This window comes from Pogonomyrmex barbatus, unplaced genomic scaffold (genome assembly GCF_055798465.1).
Source record: "Pogonomyrmex barbatus isolate J1 unplaced genomic scaffold, ASM5579846v1 scaffold5, whole genome shotgun sequence".
Classification (NCBI taxonomy): Eukaryota; Metazoa; Arthropoda; class Insecta; order Hymenoptera; family Formicidae; genus Pogonomyrmex; species Pogonomyrmex barbatus.
The window spans coordinates 7,177,731-7,200,741 of NW_028297149.1; the positions used below are offsets into that span (position 1 = coordinate 7,177,731).

A 23,011-nucleotide genomic window follows, 5' to 3' on the forward strand; every position below is an offset into this window, starting at 1 on the left:
TGGCGATCTATTTGGTAAGCGATAATGTGATATAATTGCTAGAATATACATTAGAGTAGACTTTATTTTGTATTTTTTCGACAATAAAGAGCACGAGCTAAATGCTGTATAGAATATATAAATGTCCGTTTGAGGGACTATTTGGGCAAAATTTTATGTGAATCGTTATCGCATTGAGATAGTTTGGTTGGTCGTTCATGGAGGGGGAAAACGCATCGGATGAATTGCATAGCACATAGAAGCTGCGGGACTGTTGCACTAGCAGCCAATTCGACCGCTGTTGCATTCAATGCAGTTGCATGTGCTATAGCTAGCAGCACGTAGCATCTACCGTCCTTTTTGCAAACATCGTTCGCCATCTCCCTACGTAACGTATGTACTAGCTTTTCCGATACTATCTTCGACAGTCCTCGATGGCAGGAAGCATTTGGTTTTTTTTTTTATTTGTCATATAAATAGAAATTATGTGGAAAGCAGAAAAGATTTAAAAAGAAGATTTTGAGCTGCTTTAAGAATCCATCCATTTAAAATATTGATTTGAGGAAACTCTGTAACTAAGAATTTTAAAGATTTTTTTTTTTAAAGAATTTTTTAAGGAAATTTTTTAAGGAATTTTTACGAAACACAATAATATTAATTATAATATTAGTGTGTTATTAATTATAGCAGTAGTATAGTTTTCTTGTTTGTATATTGATATTTTTTTGCCCTCGCAAGGGAGCTTCACCAGCTACTAATAATCAATATTGCATCGTCTCTTTTTGCGGACTATCAATGTAATCCTCTGGTATTATACGTGAAACCATACCGACGTCGATTGACGATCATTTCACATTGCGTTCTATGGAAAAATCCTAGCTGGATCATGATTGAAGCCACCGCACATTTCTCGCGTCACGTTGTAGGATCGACCTCTTCTTCTTTTGCACCGCTGATAGCGCGTTCTTTCACAAATCTCCGATAGAGAAGTCGCGCTAACGATTCCGTTTGCGGACACGCCTGCTTTTCACCCATTCCTCTTTCTCCCTCTCGCATTCCCCGCGTAGCCAAACGAAAAAAATAGATGGAAGACGAGATCGTACGTATAATTAGAAAGTATATGTACGTACTCACTTGGCTTTAGGTGGAGTCTGCGAATATCTCGCCAACCCGCGGAAAACACGACTGACAGCGGTTAAGCAAACGGTTTATTTGCGCTTTTTAAGTGCACTCCTTCCTCAACGCTGTATCCACGTGCGATTTCTGCATCGCTGGCTTTCCTAATACGAGAGAGCTTTTTCTTTCTAGGTCAGGCGACTCTTATTTTTATCAAGTTTGAATTCGTGAAATTGTGAAATTAGCGAAAATCGCACGATTAATTCGCATTGTATGTTATTGTTAGGCAATTTAATTTCTAAAGTTTTATTAAATCTTTAATCTATTTCTTCTTTGCTTCTTTTTTATTCTCAGTGCTCGTCAGCTAAAAAAAGATGACACCTATCGTAGTAATGAAATTAGCGTCTGGTAGAGACGTTCTGTCTCCGGGAGTATGAAAATTCGTTAACTCGATTATAGGGACCGATGAACATGTTCGGTCGATTTGACTTAACCGAGGGAAAAAGGCCTGTATCCTCGCACACGGGTTTGTCATAGGACAGACTGTCGCAGAGTCTCCTGGCCCTTTACCTACGGCGAGTTTCTCGTCGGATCGTTAAGTTCGATAATACGATGAGAGTGATTAGAGAAGGAGAAAATTAGATTGTAATTAATTTAATTTCTTGAGCTCTGATGATCACGGGATACCTCATTATCGAGGCTTATTAAAAATATAGAATTTTGTTCAAATATAGAGTTTTGTCAAAATATAGAGTTTTGTTTTGTTCAATCTATTGCGTTTTCTTAATGCAACAGGCATCTCGGGATTTAATTAAACGAAATAAAAGTTAAGTCTCGAAATATTTAAATAAAAAAATATTTTTGGATTTTAAGAAGGATTTTGGATTTTAATTCTATCTTGATTTTTTAATTCTGTCGAAGTGCATTTAGCGTATACTTTAGCACAGGTTTAAGGGAACGCTGCGGATTACACAACGGGACGCGCTATTCACGCATAAGCAACGCACGGCGCAACTTTCATACTCCCACATCTCTGCGGTGCGATGCAATCGATGGACTGAACGGGGAGGGGCCATCTTGCCTGGAAAATTTACATGAGAGATCTTTGACGATTCTCCTGCCGAGAGAGAGCTAGCTGACACACGCACGTGCATGCCCGCGTGCGTGCGTATTGCATCACGTGTTCAATGCGATATTTTTAGCAGGCCAGCTCGTTCACATGCGGTCTTCTATTGATACGTGAACTTTACGGAATAATAAACATGTCCCCAGATTAAAATAACTGATACCATTTTTTCCATCACATTAGCTTTTCAAATTCTTATATTGCATATTGCTTCTTATGCACTTTTCCACAATGCGCTTTTAAAAAATCTATTGCTCTTCTTTAGCCGTATTTCCTTGAAATTACATCAAATCAGATCATTATCAAATTCATATTATCGCTATTACAAAGATTAAAATGTGGCGCACTTATAATTATACTTATAAATATTATTTTCCAAACGATGTAATATATATATATATATATATATATATATATATATATATATATATATATTATCGCGATTATACACTTCAATATCAAAATGATAATACAATGTTTATGGAGTATTTTATGAGGAAATGTATATTTTTAAAACAAGCAAATTATTTATGTCTAATTAAAACGCCAAATTTATATTTGCAAATGTTTATCACGTAAAAAAATTTTATGTTCCAAGTATCGTGCACTTTCTCTTAATTATGAATATGAGAAGATAAACTAAGAATATATATATTTATCTCAATTTTAGATAGATATTTTAGATAGATATGTGCAAAAGAAGATTATGTTCATATCTTTATAGATCATGAATTATTTTTAATTCAATTTTAAGTAGACTTTCACAAAATTTGAATTTTACATAGAGCTATTGAAATTTCACATCTTTCTTTAAGCCAGATTTGAAAATTTGTGCTACAAAGATTTCAACAAATTTTGTATAGAATGTTACATGTTCTAAGATTGCTCTAAATTTGCATGTTCTAAAAGAATTTTTATCCGAAAAAAATGCATGTAGAGCGTATATATTTAATGCGAACAATGTGTCCACTCTGCACACAAATTAGCGAGATGAATACAAACTGCTACCTCGAGTACTCGTCCGGCACTGTTCATTAAAATTCATGAAAAGTCAATTAGCCGATAAATCATGACACGCGGAGCGCTCCTTTAGGATGCAAGGATTACCTTGCCTACCTAAACGCAATGTTGCTCGAATGCGTGAGTAAGCCTCAATCCACAACCACCTATCATGCACATGCATATCACATCTTTATTCTTCATTATATTCGTGACGTAAATAGTCTATATGTCACCGCTGTCACGGCGCAAGATTTATTGTTATTATATAATAACGTATCGTGCGATGGAATTATACACAATGTTAAGGCCAATGTTGATGAGTTTGTGTTTCACTCGAAACACATTTAGATTTGCTCTGAGATTTGGATTAACGTATAATAATTTTGAGTTATCGCATCATATAAATACACATGTAGATTATTAACTAATGAAATTTTGATATCATCATTTTACAGAAAGAAGAATATATTAAGAAATACAGATTCTTTTAACATAGCTTAGTAATAAATTCTATATTTATTTTCTTTGTTTTATTAAAAAATAATGTTTTGTGCATTTCCTTTGGTCATGCAATTTTCTTTTTTCTCCATCTTTATCAAGATACGATTATTAATATCAACTCGTATTTGCCGTATTTAAAAAGTTGCTTTATAATCGCAAATTGTGTTCTCCGTGTTTAGTAGTCATGAAGACACGAGCTGGAAGGGACCTTGTTTGTTTTTTAATCTTTAATCTATACTTCGCCTACGGATTCACATTACTGTATTCATATGTAAGGCTACTCTATACGCGGAATGCCGACAACAACAACTAACTTTATTCTTTCTAATAGACGATGCAAACAAGCGCTCTTCGAACGTCCCAACGAACGTTCATATCTTTGTTTGTAAATCAAAATGATATAAAACATTAATTCTTTAAATTATTATTTGCGATATAACTAGAAGAATCTTACACCATCATATTAACTACATTAAGAATATATAAATTAAATTATTTTTATAATTAACTCATAGCTATTTCCTATTTTAAAAGAATTAAGAATTTTCGGGAAAGTTAAGAAAATATATTATATATATATATATATATATATATATATATATATATATATATGTGTGTGTGTAAAAAACGAAAAATACAGTTACTCGTGTGAATCTGAAAAATTACAGTTCTGTTGCCACAAGATATTTTGATGCCGATGATGTCCGAAATTTCCTTAAACCGTTGCTTGCCACCGGTCACGCGGACCGTTCTAGATCGTGTGTATCTTATAATTTAATACCGCGTGCTCTCTTCTCTCTTGCCTCGACGAAGACGCATTATGCCTCGCTCGCGTCCGAGATCATGCTGCAAGATTTCTCCTTGGCAATCAGGATCGTATTCCGCCTCCCGCTACGTGCGTCTATCTCGGCCTCCTAGTCGAGGTAGCCTCGTTTCCGTCTCGTCTCTCCTCGCCGCGTGTAATACCATTATCTATCTCTCACTTGTTATGCCGCCAACGTTCGACCGGGATAACAGAATCAACGTTGCATTTAGGATACGTACTGATCGGTCAATGTCTTCGAACGCGCGCCTCGAGGACTCTCCCAGAATGATTAATGACGATTAGAATAATGGCCGTGAAATATCTTACGATTATCGATGAAAAGTTCCGTAGCTTTCCGAGAGATACCAAACTTACAGTTAGCCGTATTTTTTCGAAAAGTTATGTTAAAAATATGTGAAAGCTATATTCATAATGCTGTTAACAAATCTTACATGTTGAAATTACGTAATTCTAATGATATATATAATATTAATATTTTTTTCTTAACTGTAAAAATATGCAAAATCAAGTAATCAAGTTTCTACGGAGGAAGAATTTGTTATTTTAAAGTGTAATCATCGTTGCAAATCATTTTTGGTAAAGAAAGAATTATTTGTCAAATAGGGAGATATCTCGCTAGTAACGGAAATGAAAATCGATATGATAATTAATGATTTTTTTAACGATTGCGCCGTCTTTGATCCTTCATATATATTCATCGCCATCTTATTATGCTATCCAAGTTTCGAATCGGAGAATCAATGTTGCATTCATGAAGATGGGTCATCGCCACTCGAACGTGCATCCGCAAACATTTTACAGATGATGTACGAGTTTCATGTCCGTACGAGTTTCATGTAAATTACAGGATTGAAAAAAATGATGATACCACACTTATTTTCACTATACTTAATAAAAAACTTTAATTTAAAATTTAATTATATCATAATATTTTGTCATTTTATCATCACAATCGTTTATCGGATAAAAAATTTTTAATTTTTTTTTTAAAATGTTCTCCAAGCAAAAGCGAACTTCGGAGCAATACCTAAATTTTCTGGGTAGAAAAACCTTTACCTAGGATGTTTTAGATAGCATCGCATGGTTTATGTGCAAAACCAGGCGACCATAAAATTACCAAGTCCTGCGCGTCGCAACGAGAAAAAGCTCCGGCTTTTGCGAGGCGAGCAAAAGGGCTTTTTCGTTGTTCTTCCGAGTCGTCGAATGTTATTGGCGTTCTCTCGTGTGTCACAGGACCGTAAAAGCTGACGCGATGGCGCTTTTGCAATTCGCGCGCTAACCATCGAGCGACATTGGGTCCGTAACGGCCTCGCGCACTTAGTGAATTTTTCTTTTTTTTTTGGGGATAATACGACGTATTATCATCGTATGATCGATCTCGTCCTTCGACCTGTCATACCTGTCTCGTCAAGTTACGTACAGGTGAATTTCGAAAATATACATACGTATACATTTAATGAAAAAGACTTGTAATATTTATGGAGGCGAGTTTTTTATGACAAAAAACGCAAATACTTCCCTTTAAAAGTAAAACATGTATTATTCTTACATAGTGCGTGTTAAAAAAATATATAGTTTTGCATGGATTACAGATGACACGCTATCGTATCAGGCACTACCTCCTTCGCGTTTTTAGCTGTGCACGTTGGTGCCAGGCAACAGCACGCTAGTTCGCTTCGCGAAAATAATCCCGATGGTGCCGTTTTCATATAGCGTGAATCATTTTTTCGTTAGGTCGTTAACGCTGAATTTGCATTTCTCTTCGTGAAGGTCATACGAAGTAACGTGATTACTATGCAGCGGCGGATTTTTGATTTTAGACACGTGCAAACGAGCATCTTGAGTAGAAAAATTTTCTGCGTAATAACATGAAATAAGTGAAAAATGTTAGAAAGAAAATAAAAATAATATAGAGCGAGCTATTGAAAAGCGATCGGCTTCACGCGAGTCGAGAAGAATGTATTTTATATCGATCATAAAATTCATAGAGATGAAAGAACGTGGGAAATCCTTATTCCACAGTAATCTCGTGGAGCTCACAGCGTGAAAAGAGCGCGTGAATGCACCATTACTCGTATGGTGCATCTCGCAAGTTAATCCCGTCTGCGACGTCGACGTCGTGAGGCTCGTAAATAAGCGGTCATCATCAAAGAGAAGATGATCTTGCGGTCGCGTATACATCTCGACGATCGATCCGATCGTAAAGCACACTCTCCGGGGACGCGACGTAAATTCTGTGCACGAAATTATGACAGAATATATTATTCCGCAGGCGGGCACGTTAATCTGCTTCTGTTTCGTTCCATTTAATTCGCTTGAGCGAGTCAAGTCGAGTCGAGTCGAATCGCGCCGCGCCGCGCGCGACCGTTTTATCACCTCGCACGTTCTCCGACGTGCCCTGACCATCCTTATACTCCTCGAAAGACAAAGTGTGTACGGTATATCGCGAATGCACAGCGGCTCGCGAGCGCGAGCATGCGGCAGCGCGGCGGTCGCGACATTAATAATTCAACAAAGCGCGCGCGGAGCGACGAGTTTAGGCTTCTAGGCGTTATAAATATTTAGATAGTCGCGGAGACCGCGCGCCTCCTGAGATGGGAGCCAAAAAGAAACGAGAGATCCGTGGAAGAATTGGTATATGGCTCAAAATTGAGAAGAGAAACTATTTGAAATTATTTTCAAAGAAATTGAAGTCACGCTGAACAATAATGAAATTGAGAACGGAACGGATGAAATGTGCAGATCGCCAGAAAATTAGTGAATCAACGTTTCTCTAGAAATTTTTTAAGCACTACATGTAATTTTGTGTAAATGTATTCATCAAGAAAGATCATAGTTTATACATTATTAAATATTATTAATTATATAAAATATTTATATTGAAAATCACAATTTATAATATATGTATATATATATATATATATATATATAAATTTTAAATGAGATCACATTGCAGGTTATTGATGACGTAAACACTTGTCTATCCATCTTGTAGTTTCCTGTTAATTTCCACGAACAGAATGATTACTCAGCTAAACGCAATAATTGTTGCAATTACTCTCTTACTTTGTACGCAGTAAAAAAGAATAGAATACTGTTATTGCCGTGACTATCGGCAGTTACAAACTGGTTTGGTGCTTTTCTTTTTTTAGATATTATACGATATGGAATATAATCCGTATATTACGATACAGAAATCTATTATTTGCAATATATTTACTCTGCAAAAACGTCTTTTGAAAGAAACATTATCTCGTGTTCTTAGAATTCTTAATTTTTTTAATAAGAGAGAATTATATCCTGCGTGAAGATAATAATTAAGAACTGGACTGGTTTTGATTATGTTCGATTATTTCCTTAATTATATGGGAAGGAAACAATCAAATTCTAATTAAATCACCACCGATAAATATAAAATATCAATTTATACAAAAAAATATAAATCTTTAAATTAGATCAGCCAGTAGTAGCCATATTTTTTGTTTTTATCATTATAGGATTTATATATGATAATATTATAATAAAAAAGTGTCAAAAAATATGGAAGATATTTTTATAAATATAGAAATTAGTTTTTTAACATATTTTTTTATATTATTAAGTATAAATCCAAAATAATCAGGAAATAGGAAACGCACAACTGGGACCAAGTTTAGAAAATTGTGTTTTTTTTATTCGCAGATAAATTATGACACTTTACATTTATTACCAGTTATAAAAATTAGTTAGTATAGTATACTTTTGTGAAAGTCTCATATGTGATTCGCTCAATCTTATGGTAAAGAGGTATAATCAACTATCGCTGATCGTGGAATAAGAGTGCAGTGTTAATATTAAAGCCTAAATGCAAAGTGTTACGTGTAAGTTATACTTTGACCTAACTGTTAGCTTACAACCATCATTAATTACGCAATAACAGATTTGTAAAAATCACACATTAACATGCACGTCCTGGATGGCGGAAGATCTGAAAAATTTCGTTAGCTGTGATTGACATATTATCATTATAATACAACAGAGGGTAATCGTAACGCATCTTTGATCTACTTATATTGATTCTTATATTGATTGGTAATAAACTCGAGTCAATTAGTAGCTGAATATTGTAAACAAGCGAGAGTAAAGTTTGAAACCTAAGTTTCAAAAGGAACAGAAATAGCGTTGAATACTGTTTTCTCTCTGTAGAGATTCTCGTTGAGCATTACAACTTACAATTCGTTCGAGGCTTTTCCACGACTTACGCAAGAAGAAAATGCGCGTATGAAATAAACGCGTGAATGCGTTTGCGCAATCGCGTGAATGTACCGTGCGACCGAATCGAATTTCATTCTCGCTTTTATACTTTTATTATATATATAATAAAAGTGTAAAAGCGAGAATGTATATATATATATATATATATATATGTGTGTGTATATTAGCATTATATCTTTTATATTACTGTGCCTCGCAAACTTAACTGACGTGTTATTACCGTATTGATTCCTTTTTCCATGTGAGAGTATATTTCTTATTATTCCTTTCATTCCTTCGTGATTCCTCGATAAATTGCTATCCTGACGTGACCTTTCTTATTTCCTGACCTAGGAACCTTGACCCAGACTTTCTCTCATGACAATCGATCAATCAAATTATAAACTATTGATGAACGACGATACTGATTAATTGCATGATTTTGAAAATTGTATGATAATTAATTGCTATTTTTACATCGCGAAAGATTATCCGTATCCAGTGTACGCGACGATACCCAGCTTGTAAACTGTTAACTCAGCCGATCACTCCGAATCATCGGACGTAATGCCAACAAAGCAGAATTATAAATTTTTGCGCTGAAAACCCGCTTCCATCCATTGATTTCGCTTTACGACACGTGTCGCGTATAATTAAGTATTGCAATGCGCGTAACAAGTAATTGCAAATTAAATTGATGGTAGAATTTAATTCATTTTATAAATTGAACGATTCGATTGCGAAAGAGATACTCAATTATACGACTCAGTTCCTCAAGGTTTAAGAATTACAGACTCCCGTATTTGCCATTGCAATTAATAATTCTCGGTCGAACGATAATCCCGCCGATTATTACCGTGCCGTTGAAAAGTGTTTCCCTATTAGAGGTGGCCTCTTACGTCGCTAACGTATTACATCCATCCGGCGTAAGATCGATCGAGACACATTATGCGGCGGTAAATTGAAGTTCAATACGGTCACGATGGAATCACTCGGCGAAATGCGCGCTTTTGCCGCGTTATAATCTGTCTTTTTGCCGCGCGCAGTTTCATTTCCTCTTTTTCTGATCGATGTCGATCATTTCGACTTTAATACTCGACGGTACTTTCTGAGTTTCACCCACCCTATTTTATGGAGGAAGGAATCTACTAAAAGAAAAATGATTTCGATTCTGTCTATAGAAGGAACTTCTCTGCCTTACTTACGAGAAAAGTCCAGAGGTATTTTCTTTCTAACTCATACCATCTCTTTCTTCTGCTTCCAGGTGCCCCATGGACTAAGGCAACGTCTCTGGAAGAAACGTGCGAGTAGATTACGCAGATTGTCTCGGAAAGTTTCGCGGAAGATTCGGTGAAGTAATGTGCGCGGTAACGATATAAAGGAAAATGTGATACAGTCGGTGATTGTGCGGTAGCGTTGACGCAGAGAAAAAGAGAGAGAAACAATCTGTATAATAGAAACCGTGACAGGAACAAAGAGAAGAAGAGAAGGAAAGAAGTAGAGATAAAGAGAGAAAGAGGAATATTACATAGAGAAGTGAAATACAAGGAAAAAAAAAAAAGTCTCGCGATCGATCGCATCCGATCAGGTTAAAACGTCTCTCCCGGTCGATCGTTTTCTCCGTGGAAGGTACGTTAGAGAATCGTCTTCTATTCCCGCCGTCTCCTCACCCCTCGAACTCGAATCTCGATAGATCGCCTCGACGCGGCGGCCGACGCGCCTCCTGCCTACTTTCTATCGCCCTGAAAACATATCCCGGAGGTACACCGCCTCGGTAAAATCCTCCGAGAAACGAGTTTTACGGCCGATTCTCTCACGGCGAAACGCGACGAAACGAGCGTAATTACGCGAGGATAGTACAGCGCGCGCGATCTACTCTCGCGCCCCGTCTTCCTTTTTTCCTTCGGCCCCTTTCTTTCTTCGCCGATTAGAGGTGGAGGAGGAGTAAGACTCGGAAAGCGGGAACGCCGGGAGTGCCGTTTAATCGGTGAACAATCGATCGAGCTGAACGATCGATTCGGCGAAAACGCAATCTTCGAATGACCCATTCGTTCGATCGAGATATTATCGCGCGGCGATTTTATTATTGGCGTAAAAAATTGAGATAAGAACAGAATTTGAAGCGATGAACTGTGACGTACTTATTAAAATTACAATTGTATTAGTAAAAAGATTTAAAATGCAATGGGCGTTAGATTAAGGGGAATTAAAAAAAATTTATCGGAAAGACAAGAAGGATCGTAGATAAAGAATAGATAAAGAATAAGTGCTGTCGGCCGTTCTCGTTTGCGTTCTGTTTCGCTTTTTAAGACAAAGAGTTGATGATGACCTTCGAGTTGATTCGCGCGAGACGATCCACGCGATCGGGATTAAAACGAAACGGGACTTTGATCAACGGATGCTATTTTCTTTTGCAGCGTCCACGATTACTCTCGCCGCTTCGAGGGAGGATTGTTCGACGAGCTCTCAAAATAGGCGAAGGTACCGTCTCCCTGCGAAAAGGAGAAAAGGCGAATCGGAAGGAAGAAAAGTGTAGATATCCCGAAGGTCCATCGCGCGCTGTTTATTCTGGGAATCGAGCCGAGCGCCCGGGCGCCTCGATACTCCGTGCGTTTGCTTTTGAAGACGAAAGAAGGATTCTGCAAGGATCAGAAGGAACCGAAGGAAAACAACGTGCGCGACGATACAGGAAAAGAGAAATGTACCGAGAGCCGAGTAGTTCGTCGGGCAGCGGTGCCTCCACTAAGGGCGACGAAGTCGAGCTTGTCAGTAGATTCCTGGCGCCGCTCTGTGCCAGAGACGAAACGGCGAGGAATATCGCCCTGGCCGCAGCCAGGACCACCGTCGAAGGATGGCTGGGCGGCGTCGGCAGTCCAAATCGCTGGGAAGACGCCGGCGACATCGAGGACAGCAAGAGCGCGGCCGGGAAGTTCTCCAGCCAGGACGGAAGGTAAGTGTTTCGCCTATCACTAAAATAAAAATGTTCTTTATGAAAATAATTGCTTATTTTAGGTAAAATTATGTTGAATTTATGCAAATGAGTAATAATTGGACTATTTTCTATTTATTTTTTATTTGATCTATTTATAAAAAAAATCTTATATTTTTGTTTATTGATAATTATGTTTATAATTATAGAATAGATGTTTTATGATTATAGAATAGATTGTGCGGTATTTTAATAATGATTATGTAAATTGATCCCTAACTTTAAAATTGTATAAATACTCGCTGTTGCATGCCTTTACCCATTTGTTAAATATTTGGATTTAATTGATATGTTGTAATAAATTCGATCATTCCATTTTCTACTTTGTTGAATAAATATGGATATGTCTCTAAAGAGCATTAAAATTATACAATTTGTTGAATAAGCTTGTTTACTGGTATCAATTACTTGGACCATTGATTAACAATTAATCAATTAACGGTTATCAAATAACAAATAATGTATGCGGTACACTGTGTAATAAATACGTTCTAAAATAATCTCGCTTTGCGTATCATAATTTCGATCGAGCAGACATATTTAATTGGAGCAAACATTTTGTTCCATGCTCTCTCTCGGCAAATTATTGGAATTTGATATCAGCATTCAGTCACGCAAACACGTAAAACCCAATGTGAACGCAGTATTTAAATAATCACAGGTTCATTAAAATGTGCACGTTATGAGGATTAATAATAAACACGGAGAGATATTATATTCATTTAAACGTGACTGTAAGGACCGAATGTTGCGGTGATTTCCTGCATCTCGCTTTTTTACTATGAAATTTGCACAGTGTTTGCTTCCGTTCCAGCTTGCTGAAATCACACAGAGCACTTCTCGCAAAACAATTTTAACTCTCAAATAATCTTAAGAGAAAGTTGAGATAATAGCTTTTATAATACTAGAAAGGCTAGATATTGAAAATTGATGTAAAAAATTAAAACGATTATATTGAAAAAGTCCTGAACAAGGGACATATCTCGCGGCAAAAGAGAATGAGAACTACCGAGTATCAATCATAATAAATCTAGGTAGTATAGACGATATTTAGCGATTTTTATGGAAGCAATAACTTATCTTTTCTATTCTTATGATTCATACTCATATTTATCGAACGAGATTGTTTCTAATTATTTTAAAAAGATGATTGCTGCATTTTATTTATTATATAGAAAAAAGCATTAGATTCAAAAAAATTCATAAACTAGACACGTTTCCATGATCGATTTTTAATTGATAATATTCGTGTTTGGATGAAGATACGACATGAGCGTCGAACGATCACCGACGAGATCGTCACCAAGGAGCGTGCACCAGCAGCAGCTGCTGCACGACACGTTTCGGACGGAGGGCTTCTTTCCGCAGAGCATCAATGACAACCCGCCTCCGTTCCTTGAAGAGAACAACCCAGAATGCTCGTTCGATTGTGTGGATGGTCGTCTTTTGAATGAGAGGCGATTCCGCGAGCGATACGCCACCGGCGACGGCGTCGAGAGCTGCAGGTCCGGTCACTCGACGTCTTCGGATGAGGGTAGTAAGAGTTTTAATATCGAGGGTAGATGCCCGCGCTTTGGCTCGAACAGCGAAACATCCGAGAGGAAACATCCTGGCTCGTCGTCGAGTGACAGATCGACAAGCGACGACTACTGTCCTGGCAGGGCGAAGAATAATTATGTGAAAGTGAAGGGCGCCAAGCAGAAGCAGCTGGAGGACGATGAGCTAGACGCGGATACCCGGGTGTATGGCAAGAGTCCGAAGTTCGATGATAACCTGAGCGGCCTCGCGTCATTCGACTGTCGGAATCTCAGTCGTCGAGCCAAGATCGCCGCCGGCGGTGACCTGCTAACGCACGAACAGCGTCGTTACTACGACGGCGGCACCGACGACGACGTCTCCTTCAACGAGAGCGAAGCTGCGGCGCGCAGCGACGGGGTCGTCTTTAATACTCTTGACGGCTTCGAGAATGAGAACGAGCTTTCCTATCATCAGGACATGAACCTGGAAAACCACGAGGCAACGGTCTACGATGATATACCGGAGGATTCTCGCCGACCGCAGCAGGACTACTTGCGCAAAAATGATGAGAGGAAGTTCAGCGCCGGCCAAATCAAGAGGCCTCTCTCGCAGGACGAGGACGTGTCCTCAAAGAGTGGCCGGGTACTTGAGAGTCCAGAAGTGACACCCGGCGATGTCGGTAGGATGTTGAATCTTGGTAATGCTTTGGACGGACCCAGGCAGGCGCAAGCTAACAAGTATCTCAGTCTAGTGACGTTGCATTTGCCAGTAATACTCAGGCTCAGCGTTAACTGTCCCTTCCAGAACGTCAGGATCAAGTGCGCGGAGATCCTCCAGATGGTCAAGGTAAGAGAAAATTATTCCGGATTTATTTCGGAATCTTTTGGATTTGGCCGATGTGCCAAGTAATATGCGTCTTTCGCGGATAAATCTATTTTAATAAATCTATTTAACATTAATTGGCAAATATCTGAAATTAGATTTCAAGGTTTCAGCTATTTTATGTAATATTATGTTATGTTATGTTTCGAACTAATTCTTATTATATTTTCAATATATGGAAGTTAAGTGAAAAATAATTGTTTTTTTTTTTTTTTTTTATTTAATTTTATCCTTGAATTTCAAAATTAATATTAGCCTCTAATTAGTTTAATTGCTTTTGCAAAGAAAATTTTATTCTTTATCATGTTGATCCTCTAAGTTTTTAAGAGGTTCAGCAAAGGAAGTTGCAAATAAAAAAGACAGCTTATCATTATTGTCTGTGATTATCTGCCTATATAGACTCTGACGGGAATTAAATACCGCGTTGTGTGTCTTGAGTCAGAGCATATAGAGACATTCTGACATTCCGGAAGAGAAAAAAAATCTTTGCGAAACGACCGATGCGAGAGATAACGGATAGCCTAGATGCGGTGACAGTCATGCAAAGTTTCGCTCGCAAAATCTTGAGAGAGAGCAGACGTTAGCACAGTTGCGAAGTTTACACTCTCGCGTGCACTCGGCCGAAATTCTTCCGTAACGATTCCACTAAAGTTTGCATTCACTCAAACATTCCTTGTTGAGTATCCACGTGCTTGAAGTTTATTAGGCAACATGAGGCAAAGTTGAAAACGTTATGGTCGGCAAGCACAAAGAGCATACCGACGCGTACATACAGCACATCTCGAAAATCACAAACTGCCTATTTTTATGAAAATAAAAAAGAAACGTGAAAGAAAATTACTGTTGCAGTTTCTATGGCAGACATAAACTAGTACAAGACTCTCTTTGTTATTTATTGCTTATTTATTTCTTGCAAATTAATTTCAAATTAAGAGATTCGATTATACGATCTATTCTTATTTAAATCTTAGAAAAATTATAGTCTTTTTAACCCCCAGAAAAAGTCAATTCTTCTTCTTCCTTATTATCAATTTTAACTTTTGTTAAAATTGAAAATAAAAAGAAGACTTACGAAGATTATTGATGTAATTCTGGAGCAATTGCCATTTTCTTCAGCTTGAGATTCCAGTATTCGTGACTCGGGGAAGAGGTGCAATAATTCTGAGATACGCTGTATACATTCCGCGGCGGAATTGAGATTGTCCAGAATATTTCAAGCTTTATCTCTCCAGCTTTGCGGCAATTTATCCGAGTCCTTCGCGAAGAGTAACTGCCGAGCGCGATTCTTACGCTACTATGACTTTGTATCTTCGCTTTTAATGCTTTTTTGCTACTTTATAGTCCGCTTAATAAATAAACTACCTATGAGATTCACATTACAGAGTCTAATAGGAACAATTTATATATTTTTTTACAATCGAAAGTAGTCACTAATTAAATTTTTTAACAAAATTTTATTTCTTTGTAGAAATAGTTGATATCTTTTTATATTTTGATTTTTTTTTCTTATTGCACTTCTCGAAAATTTTTAACTAACTTTAGAATTTGAATAGGAATTGATGACTACACGAAATGATCACTTTAACTTAAGTTCGAAAATGAATGCGTGGGAATAATTCGACGAAGAATATGCTTATGCATAAAAGATAAACCAGAGTCGGCTATATATTAATGGACTTGTTTTGACTGGCTATTTGGGGAAGCGTTTGAACTGCAGCCTAAAAATATCCTGTACCTAGGCAGTTCGCGTTTAAAGCAACTTTGGCCTATCGTGAAGTTGTTCTTTCAGTCTCTCCAAATTCTGTGCCGGTCATTAATTTTATGCTCGCAGTTAATCTTTTTGAAACAATTATCATGACGTATTGGACTAATTTATGTTATTGAAGGATATATCTCATACTGTAATATAATTTTGCATATTGGTTCGTATAAAAAATAAATAAATCTCGTAATGTATTGTAAATAAGTGAGCGAAACAAATATACAGACAGTTAAGACGGTGTAAAATAGAAGAGTTTTAAAAAATTCGGTTTCATTTCCGGTTGGTAACTTTATATTATTTTAGTGTCACTCTTTTTCTCGGGCTTTTTATGCTCGCAAGGACATTACTCGCAAAGTAATATACTCGTTCGTCTCTAATAGCAGGATGAAAGCAGATCGTAAAAATAATCGACTATCTTTGAATTCTCAAGATCAGTATCATATCTTTTTGTTGTTTTTTATATTAATTTCAGAAACAATATATTGTTATAAATCATCATGATCAATTTTTAGAATGATAAAAGTATGAAAAGAGAAAATTAAAAATATACATATTTTTTTATATAAAATAATTATTAATATAAAATATTAATAATTAGTATTACTTTTACTATTAGTATTAATTTTAATAATTAGTAATAATTTTTAATAATTTCAGTAGTTTTATTTTATACGCGTATATTACTTATAAAGGCATTCATAATTCTATTTATTATCTTATCATTTATTTTTTTTAATAATAATAAGTAGCATAACCGCGACTTATGTTCCAAATTATACAAATTATTTCTCATATAAATTATATTTAATAAAAAGTACGAGAGCAAATATAGGACACATAGATGTAAAAATTAACAAAACGTCAATTTAAATATGGATATTTTATTCTCTAATAACGAGACAAAAAACGTAATTTTGCACACGTAGACGCGAATGGAATCTGTCGTTCTGTTCACCGATATTGTCATACTCGAGGTCGATCGATACAACTTGTGTATAAAGCTTTATACATAGAGTAGAACGATTTTCAGTCACAAAGCCGACAGAAAGCCAGGAAAAGAGAAAAAGAGGCTTTACATGCAACGCATCGCGACACCGATAATCGCGTGTAATTTGCGAAATATCTCTAATTATCCTACCTCTCCGTACGATCGAACATTTGTCAAGACAAAAATATTCTCTCTAACGTAGAAAATAAAATGCAATATTTGTATATGAAATTGTAATGTGATAATTGTAGTATGATAATTTTATTAATGAATGAACATTTTCTAAAAACGATATTTGTTTTCCTATAAAATATTAACGATTATAATTAATTATTTTATAATGAAGATCTGATATTATCAGTTTTAGTTATAATATAAATTGAAGCAATTATTTCATGATCATTCAGCGGCCATTTATTATTGATTCTCTTAGTCCTTTATCTCTGACTGAAAATTAATTATGTTTAAAAAGAGGTTTATATCTTTATTCATCATCATATTCGGAAACGTAAAAGATAAAAATCAGACTTTTATACATCTGAAAAATTGGATATTTCATCATGTTGTTGTGTATTTATTATATTTTTTTGTTGTAACAAAATTTTATCATTTTCGTTTTTAATTGCAATAAAAATTCTATTTAGAAATATAATATTCATAAAAATTACTAGATAATTTTATTATAAATCAAAGAAGCGTAAAAAATTCGCCCAACGTGGGGCTCGACCCTGAGATTAAGAGTCTCATGCTCTACCGACTGAGCTAGCCGGGCTGTTAGAAGATTTTTCCCTCTCGCATATTTTCCTGACATTAGGATTAAATACAATACAAATAAAATGTTGCTTCTTTTTCTTTTATAGGACAGAGGACTTCCAGTACCAGTACCGGCTTTTGATGGACCTAGTGCCTTCGTCCCTCTCTCAGAGGTAAGTACTTTTTACATGCGTCGATTGCTTTTGTAAATTAATATGCTAGCTTGTATTTACGATTGTTCCAATGAACGTTAATTGAACTTAATCTGTGGTTCTTCTGTTTCTTTCAGTCGTACTCTCAAAAAGAATTAAAAATTTAAATTGTGATTAGCATTAATTGATATTTATGCGGTTTTAATGAGACTTTGCGGTTTCGGTGCGTTAAATAACTTTGTCGTTGACACAACATTATTTTATGTGTAAATTGTAACAAAATGCCGCATATACAAAGCGGTAAATATTTAAATAGAAATAAATGTGTGTTAATATAATATAATAATATAATAATACGATGGTAAAAAATATTTAGAACATAATAAGTCGTTTTATTTGCAAAAATAAATATCACGTTTGTATATATATATATATATATATATATATATATATATATATTGTATATATATATATATATATATATACATATATATAAATGTGATTATTATTATTATATTATTACAATATATTTTTGATCATTTATTTAATTTATTTACTTATACATTAAACGCAATTTGTTCTAATTAAAATAACACAAACAAGGCATAAACAATTCGAATGACTATTGTTACAAGTAACAAATGCACTATCGACTTAATATGTCTAACTTTTCTGTTATTATTTTTTCGCGTCTCTTTTTAGAGATTAGTTGAATTATTTCAATCGTGATCAGCTATCATAAAAAGTAGGACATGAAAAACCAATCGGTTTATATTGCCGCGAAATCTGGGCCATTGCATTGGCGCCAACAGCGTCAATGATTTTGCCAGTTGATTGGCAATGGTCGGTAACGAGTCGACCGTGATGATTGGCGCATGTTATACCGGGTGTCAAATCGATCTAACACTCACTTGTCCTCGGTGACCTTTAATTTATTTTAATTATTCGCAAATACTGGCATTGTTGAAATATATTTCTTCCTATTTCTCTATGAAGGAAACTACTTTGCCGATTGAGTCGAGATGTATACGTAGTTTCAAATCTTTTTAAAAATTTTTTATTTTCTTGAAGAATTTTTATCTATTCATTAGAAAAAAATTACATGGGAGTTGCAATTAATGTCATTTAATTTTTTTATTATTAAATTAATTTTTACTTTTATATATTTTTAATTGATTGTTGTATTTATTAGAACTGTATATAATAATTGAAAGTATTGTTATCTTTCTACTGTATTTTATTTTACAAAAGATGAAAAATTTATTTTTTATCAATGTAAGGTAGAGGAAAAGATATTGGTTGCAGTATCAATTGATAGGTGGCGCCAATAATCAAGTTATTGCGCGACTTTAAAACACATTGTAATTAGCAATTGGATTAATTAACGCCGTTTGATAAAATTTGGTGCATTTTCAAATAATGAATAAATTTTTGCACTGTTAAAAGCCGTAAAATAAACACTTTGCTTTTAATGGTGCAAAGAAATAATTTAATTAATTATTTAATTTTCATTGATGATAATTATTAACGCTGTTTCGTTGCTATGAATTTCAATGTATTTTCATAATGACACTCGAATTGCATTTCACGCTCGAGAATTGCTGACGCAATTGCTGCGCATTGCACACATTAACGCGAAACTCATTTTGCACTGCAATTTATGTTATGGCTACTAATAAACAAGTTTATTACGATCTATATTTCAAGAGAGATCATTGGTTGGCGATTTACGTTATTATCGGATACAATATTACATAAGGCGACAATACGTATATCGAATTTTTTTTGCGCAACTTCGAGTTTAATAAACGCTATCGTCTTCAGTTCAGATAAGATTACGACTCGCGTTTACTGACGCACGTTGTATTTGGTAAACGGGGAAATGTATCGACCTTGAATTATCATACAAACGTGCATCGAACTCGTAATAACTCGTAATAATTATCTGCACGTATCGTATAATATAGTTATCGGTATACGGCTTTTTTCTGTTGTGTGAAGACAAAGTAAAAATACATTGTCATTCATAAATAAGTTCAATCACTTCACGGTATCGTAGAAACCAATGCATTCTGGAAAATCTAGAATGTAAAGCTAAGTTTTCATTTTCATTTATTTTTTCTTAACGATAAACTTGTTACAAATTCTTCTCTGTTATAAGTTCTTTTACTAAAGAAGCTTTTGGACCGCAATCTTATTATAAAAAGTGCTTAAAAGTGCATCCTTCAAAATGCAATTCTTCTCTGTGATAAATGACAGGTAAGTGTAAATGAGTGTATAATTTTTTATAAACAAATCGCACACGATGGCTTTATTCAGACACAAACATCGTGACGCTTTATAATTCTGAAAGAATTATTGAATCCTTTTAGAAGAAATATTTTTATATCAGTATTATCCTTTATACATGTGCCTATTACAATCACGTGTTGTTAACAAAGTAAGAGATAATCAAGAGATAAAAAATAATTAATTATAATTTGAAAAATTTTTGTTGAACCCCTAAGATTTTTCCAGAGATATTATTAAAATATAACAGTTGTTGCAACTTTTCAATTTACAAACGATTAAGAGATAAAAAACTTTCTCCGGTATCTTAAACATTTTTGACATAGAAAATCCTCATGATGTATTGCTTATTGATTTGTTTGTCATCTTTATGCTATCCTGTATGTTTTCTATGTCGCCGAACATGAAATTACTATCGATCATCGAGAATTCGAATATCAAGCGATGATGTATCGTCATCGGTGATTTTTATCATTTTTTTCAGATTCGCGCAAGATCTTACTTGTTTAACTGACACGCGATCCATTTGTCATGCAGTATTATGCTCGTAATATCATGCTCGGTATCCCTGAATACAAGCAGGACTATATATCGCGAAAAAAAAATCACATAGCGGATTATGCAAACATGTAACATTACTCGGAAATATTAACTGTAAAAATAATTTTGCAACGTATTACAAATATACGTTTTGCCGTGCGCATAGATAACGTTGCGTTACTATGTACTATTTTTACATCTTTGTATAAAGTTATACTTTGCAACTTATGGATTATATTTCTTAGTATTTCTTTTCTTTCTATGAAAATTGTATTGCCCTGTTTTATCCGCCAATTTTATCAGATTATTCGAAAGTACATCCTCTCTTCTATAACTATCTCACATTCTCGTCGGTCAATTTCCAAGGGATATTATCGAACGTTCTACTTTACGATAGTTCCCCAGGTATCGTGGAACCGGCATCATGTATCGAGAATGGTTCGAATAAACGAAGTTTCACTTTATCCGGAAAAGCGATAGTAGCTACTACGTAGCGCAATTCGGCCGTTATTTCTCGAAACTGAATACTATGTGACCCAAATTTCTGACACCGCGGCCAATTTGCACGCCATGTCGCAGAAACACTGGAGATGAAAAATGAAATACGCGGGACGCGAGGCGAAGGGAGGGATTGAAAACTAACGGGAATTTTGACTGGGTCAATGAATATTGTTCCTTGGTCAAATGACTATGAATAACTTGTACATGCCTCATATGCGAGTTCCATTAGAGCCCCAATTGAATTTTCAATCTCATCTGTTTTCCTTTGGGAGTAATCTGTGCAATCTTGATAATACACTTACGACGGATGTTTCATATCTGCGGATCCAATATTTTCCGTTTTTCGTTTCCTAATTCGTAGAATTGCACCGCGTATTTTCCTTCTAATAAGATGAAATGACGAAAATTTATTAATAACAGAAAATTGTCCCTATGAGGCATTTACATTGTTATTATATTACCCCTAAAATTAAATTTACTCAAGATAGAATCAGTAGTTTGTTATCCCGTTTTATTTCTATAAACATTATTTTTTCCTTCGCATAAGTGACTTTTAATTGCGTATTAGAGCGTGGTATTCAGCTCGCTTAATTTAATTTTAAAGCCTATAGCATCAAAGCCTTTTGCCGCAAAGGAATAACGTACAGTTTATTGTGCTAATGACATTAGCCTAAACTGATAACATTTCGACATATCGTCGTGCAGAATAACATAACATGAGAGACATTTATAGCTTAATATGACCGAAGATGAATTGATTTAATTAGGTCAGTATGAATTTCAGGAATTGTTAATAATTAACGAGATATGTATAATTAACGAGAATTCTAAATATACATTACCTTTTTAATATTACATTTTACAAATTAAGATCAAAACTACACATTATTTTTCTTCACGCGAGGAAGGAATATATCGATTAGAAAAATTAGTCACTTTGTTTTCACATAGTTTTTTATTCTTTTCTGACGTCATCTTCATCTATATATGATTATCTACGGGTCGTTGACATCGTGCTCTCGTCTTCTTTAATGCGTCAATTGTCGTCAACGCTCGCGTGCGTTTATCAATTTGACATAATGACTCCTATGAATAGAAGGCAGCAATTGCTTTAATTTCGTGGCCCGGCATTTTGAAAGAACCCTAGAAATGCGACGAACGCGACTGTGGACCATTTTATCATGTTCGCGAGTTATATTCCATTTCTACTATTTATTCGTACTATCGTAACGCAGGGGAAATAAAATTAAAGCCTCGTAATATTTTCTTTTCTACCAAAATAACTATTCATTGTGTACATATTGTTTGAAATTGCAGCTCGTTTTGACGTGGCGTGCAGCAACGCGAAATCGGCATGTCATGTGCGCTGTCGCTTAATTATGTTACATCTAGTTGGAAACCAATAAACCATCGTCAAAGCAATTTCCATGGCAACGATGAAATGTTGTTGCAGAATTTGAAACCGTAACTCGCTCACAATAACTGCAAATGACAAATCAAGCTGTGGAATTACGGTATTATAATTTTCGCTGCGACGTTTAATCAGAAGTTGCAGTTCATTACATTGTTTTTTCTTCTACGGATTGCTATTATTTCATCTTGTACTTTTTCAGAGGTAAACTGGCTAGAAGTTTTTCTGTACTTTAGACTGATGTAGTTTGCTAAATATTGCTCTAACAAAGAAAAAGTTAGTAAAAATGTAACATGAAACTTTATATTTTGTGAGTTAAATATATAAGTTATTCAAATTGTTTTATTATATGTACGTATAAATATATTTATGCGTTATAATATTTTTTTTTTAATATCAAAAATGTAATTGAATTGCATATCATATAATAAATTTACGCGCAG

At 35.1% G+C, this 23,011-nt stretch overlaps 1 protein-coding gene across 3 annotated transcripts in view; it reads left to right on the top strand.

Moving 5' to 3' along the window:
• Positions 1 to 23,011, top strand: part of Sesn (Sestrin) — a 168,948-nt gene that overhangs the window by 10,693 nt on the left and 135,244 nt on the right. For 2 of the 3 annotated variants that reach the window (XM_011638887.3, XM_011638888.3), the window contains exons 2-5: positions 10,048 to 10,412; positions 11,201 to 11,733; positions 13,035 to 14,136; positions 17,783 to 17,848. In XM_011638887.3, the coding sequence (XP_011637189.2) occupies positions 11,483 to 11,733; positions 13,035 to 14,136; positions 17,783 to 17,848 (1,419 nt within the window). In that variant the 5' untranslated portion in view covers positions 10,048 to 10,412; positions 11,201 to 11,482. The remainder of the gene's footprint in view (positions 1 to 10,047; positions 10,413 to 11,200; positions 11,734 to 13,034; positions 14,137 to 17,782; positions 17,849 to 23,011) is intronic. The other variant, XM_089081603.1, reaches the window with a different exon arrangement.